We start from the raw sequence: 4,319 nt of genomic DNA, 5'->3' as shown, positions 1-4,319 counted from the left end.
ACTTATATGATTACGGTATTCATAGTCGACTAATAAGTCGTACTTTGTTAAGTTTCATTCAATAAGTGTAACTTATGTGTATACAAATAAGTCGAACTTATTGGTATGAGAAATTGCAAGGCCATTGTCACGACAATGTAAATCAGACAGTCGATTTTCTTTTGTCTTTAAATTTGTTTGCATAGCTTCTGATTGATGTAATGTACGGAAAGAAGAAAACAAAATATTTCAGTTATGTATAAAAAGATGATTGTATTGAAGGAGATTATTCTAAAATATTCAAAGACTGTAGAGAATAAGAAGACCGACGCAGTTTTTTTAAGACAAAAGATTGCAGAAGAATTCAATTCGTCGATACATATTGTGGAACATGTAAGTAACCCTAATACAATATTTTCTTTGAAAAGTGTATATTATAACATAAAGAAAGAAATTATGAAGTTCGTTTACGCGAAATTGGAATTGATTACAGAAAACTGGAAAACAACTACGTATAGGTTATTATGGACGAACATCAAATGCCACCAACGGAATGTTTTGACCAAAGAACGCCAGACAGTGATGGCTACACGAGGTGGTCTTCCAGTAAAAATGTGAAGGACATTGATCCACCTGTAGCACAAATAATCCCTCGCACAATGGTCCAAGTTCCAGGAGCGGTTGACTCCGATATGATTGCGAGTGAAGTAGAAGGTAAGCAGTGTTACATTCAATATTCTTTCTTGAACTTTTAATTTTTTTCTCAGCCTATTAGCTATTATTTGTTAATAAAGAAAATTATCAAATCATATTTACATGAAGCGAGGTAATAGGTAACTAGACCTAACAAGTGATAGAATGAAAAAGAATAAAGCCTACACAACATAATTAGCCAGTTGACATAGCCTACGTATTGTTTACATTGCAGTTGTGTTCGTAGAAGTAGAGGGAGCACGTCTTGCACCAAATCCTTCCAAGGACGTATCCCCCTCTACAGCTGGACCATCCAACTCAGTTGCAGCTGAAACAACAGCAACAGCAACTCCAGCAGCACAAGTGGATTACACAAGAAAGCGCAGGAATGTAGTTTTGAAAGAACATAGTGATTCATTATTTCAGTTTAAAAAAATGAAGGCAAAATTAGAATTAGAAGTTGCGGAAATTGTGTTGCGCGAACAACTTATTGATACTGAGCTAGCAAAAAATATAAAAGGTCAAAGGTTGAACATTTGTTGGCATAACTAAGCATAATTATGGTACAGACTACTATATTTCATTATAGACAAAGTGCATGTAAAAGATTTTCGTTATCGCGTCAATATTGTTGTTCAAGTCTTTGAAATGGAAACGGCACGCGCTTTAACTGCCATTTAGCTCTTTGTCACTTCACTGTGTTGCCGGATCTTAGTTAATAGTAGCAACAATTAGAATATTAAATATTTTTGTAGGTTTAGATACCACGGAGAAAAACTAAATGTGGCAATGCCGCACATGTTTAAAGTGGGTCTGGTGGTTAGATTAATTATTATCACTTTTTACAAGTCAATGGAACTGAGATCGGAAGCCCAAAACAAATGCCGCTTGTCCATAATGAAAACAGGACTACTATAGTTATCAAATACTTCAATCGGTTATTGTTTAAAACTTCATAGTATTCGTTGTTAACATTACAAATTGTCTCAATTTTAAATGTTTTGGTAAGTCACATAAATGAATAAATATTTTACTTCAGTGAAATTCATTTACATCTTGTCATCATGCCTCCTAAACACTCTGTTAATCAGTTCTTCCTGAAAGCCTGCTGTGCAGGTGATGCAACAGACACAGGTTCTTATGGATGAGTCGTTACATCTGGATCATCATCTGGCAAATTGTCATTTCTCTCCGAATTCGAACTGTGAAGCAATGCACAGGTAACAATAAATTATATTTGGGACATTCTCGAGTTTGTTTTTTATACCAACCGAGAGATAAAGAAATCTCACCTTCTATACCTCAAGCATTCTCTCCACTACATTAATTCTCGTCCTTTTTTCGGCTCTATTGTACCTATAAAGTTTAAAGTGCCAAGCCGATATTTCCACAACTCCTTACATTTGACAATTTATTTACTTTCATTATGACAGTCAGAAAACTTAATTGGTTACTGTGGTTGCATGTTCGGTGAGGTCTACGCTCCTTGAAGCCCTGAACCAGTGGGAAGGATAGCTGCGAATATATTGAATAACCGGTTGTGGACAGCTGATAAGGAGTAGTCCTCTAGCTTGGGGATTGGGCGAAGGGCTAACAATCCATCACAGTAAAAAAGAGCTTGTTACGAAACCCCAACCTAAGCCTCGAAATGGGATTACAGCAAAGAAATAAGATTATGACATTTGATGCTTGAAATGTCACGAGTCTTTATAGATCAGGATGGGTAATATTAGTAGCAAAAGAACTAGCTAGATAATTATGGAATAGACTTTGTGAGAGTACAGGGAGTTAGGTTAGATGAGAATGGCCTATCACCAATTTGGAAGAGGATTCTTTATTCATAAAAAGAGATGAGCAGGGCATGTAACACGTATGGGTGAATCCAGAAATGCCTATAGAATGTTAGTTGGAAGACTTGAGGGGAAAAAGACCTTTGAGGAGACCGATAATAGTAAAATGGATTTGAGGGAGTTGGGGTATGCTACTAGGGACTGCATTAATTTTTCTCAGGATAGGGACCGATGGCGGGCTTATGTGAGGCCGGCTATGAACCTCCGGGTTCTCTCATTTGTAAGTTTGACAGCAAGAAGGATTAGTTTTCCATTCATTTTATGAATACATAACAATTTAATTTAAATTGACTGAATAAGAGAATTTAATCTTACTAATACTCAAATTTTATGCGTATTAAAGAAACCTAACATTACCAATATATTGAATACCGTACCTCATTTATATTATAGAATACGGTTATGGTTATATTTTAAGAATATTAAACTTATTTCAAAGTTTTTCGTGGCATAAAATCTCAAGTGAACAATAAGTAGTAATCTAGAAGAACTGGTAAACCTGTCTAGGTTTTGTAAGAGTACTTTCCACTTTCGGAAGTATTGATTCCAAAATCTTTTGCGAAAACGAAACCTCCTTTTGAATTCAAGATCATTATAAAATTCAAAGCAACCCATGATGTTTCGCAAGTAACGCTTTTGGGCGCAAATTTCCTGCATTTCAATAACTTCCTCGGCCAATTCTTTATAAAAGTTATCAATTTTTATGTTAAAACTGACATAAGTCAGGGGTTCCCTTGACTTGATGAGTTTAACTTATTTCATAACATAAGTCGCACTTGAGTCACTATGAATTGCAATAAGTTCAACTTCATGAAGTCAGACTTTGTAAAGTAAAGCTTATAAAATAAGCACGACTTATAATAAGTACGACTTATTTGGACCGAAATCTGCAATTGAGACGAGATTTAAGTTCGACTTATATATAAGTATGACTTATCTCGACTATGAATACCGGCCTAAGGTAAATATCACTACATATATAAATGTAGAGAATACTGGAAACATACAGTCGTAACAGTAAGGTAGTTTGACAAGTCCTCAGAAGATAATTTTCTAACTTAGATTTAAAGGATTTCAAGATTCGTCAGTCCTATTGCTACTACTATACTACAAATACATTATGTCAATTCCTAAAAGATCACTGAAGCATTTTCGGCTCACAAGCAAACGTTCTGTTGGGGGCAGATAAAAAAGTTAAATTTTTTTCTTCCTCCATGTTAATAATGTCAAAAGAAGTGCTTATACAAATTTTGGCCACTCCACCGCAATTACGAGGGCCGTAAAAAAATTAATTCGCCAGGGGCCGTTAACAGAAAGAAAAAACACAATTTCATTGGACAAATTTATTGGAATGGACACAGCTTGTTGAGCTATTTTTCAACATATTTTTCATCGGAATTGAGACATTTCTCATATCATGGGATCGACAGAGAGAGGTGCAGACGCAGTCAAACGCTGGTTCCGGTCTGAAGCGGCTGACTTCCACGACACAAAAATTGATCCCATGGTATGACAAATGTCTCAAATCCAGTGGGGTATATGTTGACAAATAGCGCAACAATTGCTGTATCTGTTTCAATAAATATTTCCATGAAATTGTGCTTTTTTCTATAAACGGCCACAGGAAAAATCACTTTCTGGACGGCCTCGTAATTGCGGTCGACTGGCCAAAATTTGTATAAGCACTTCTTTTGACATTATTAACACTGTGGAAGAAAAAAATTTAACTTTTTTATCTGCCCCCATCAGAACGTTTGCTTGTCAGTGTAATTACAGATTTCCTCTCCCTTGAAGTCT

At 35.6% G+C, this 4,319-nt stretch overlaps 1 protein-coding gene across 1 annotated transcript; it reads left to right on the top strand.

Annotated features, from left to right (window-relative positions):
- Nucleotides 1-325: 325 nt before the first annotated feature.
- LOC138700444 (uncharacterized) lies at nucleotides 326-1,896 on the top strand. The gene is made up of 3 exons (XM_069827059.1): nucleotides 326-693; nucleotides 908-1,062; nucleotides 1,789-1,896. Exons 1-3 carry the CDS (start codon nucleotides 504-506, stop codon nucleotides 1,894-1,896), a joined length of 453 nt encoding a protein of 150 aa, XP_069683160.1. The 5' UTR covers nucleotides 326-503.
- The last annotated feature ends 2,423 nt before the right edge of the window (nucleotides 1,897-4,319 follow it).

Source organism: Periplaneta americana, chromosome 5 (genome assembly GCF_040183065.1).
Source record: "Periplaneta americana isolate PAMFEO1 chromosome 5, P.americana_PAMFEO1_priV1, whole genome shotgun sequence".
Taxonomy (NCBI): Eukaryota; Metazoa; Arthropoda; class Insecta; order Blattodea; family Blattidae; genus Periplaneta; species Periplaneta americana.
This window is presented reverse-complemented; position numbering and strand designations above follow the sequence as displayed.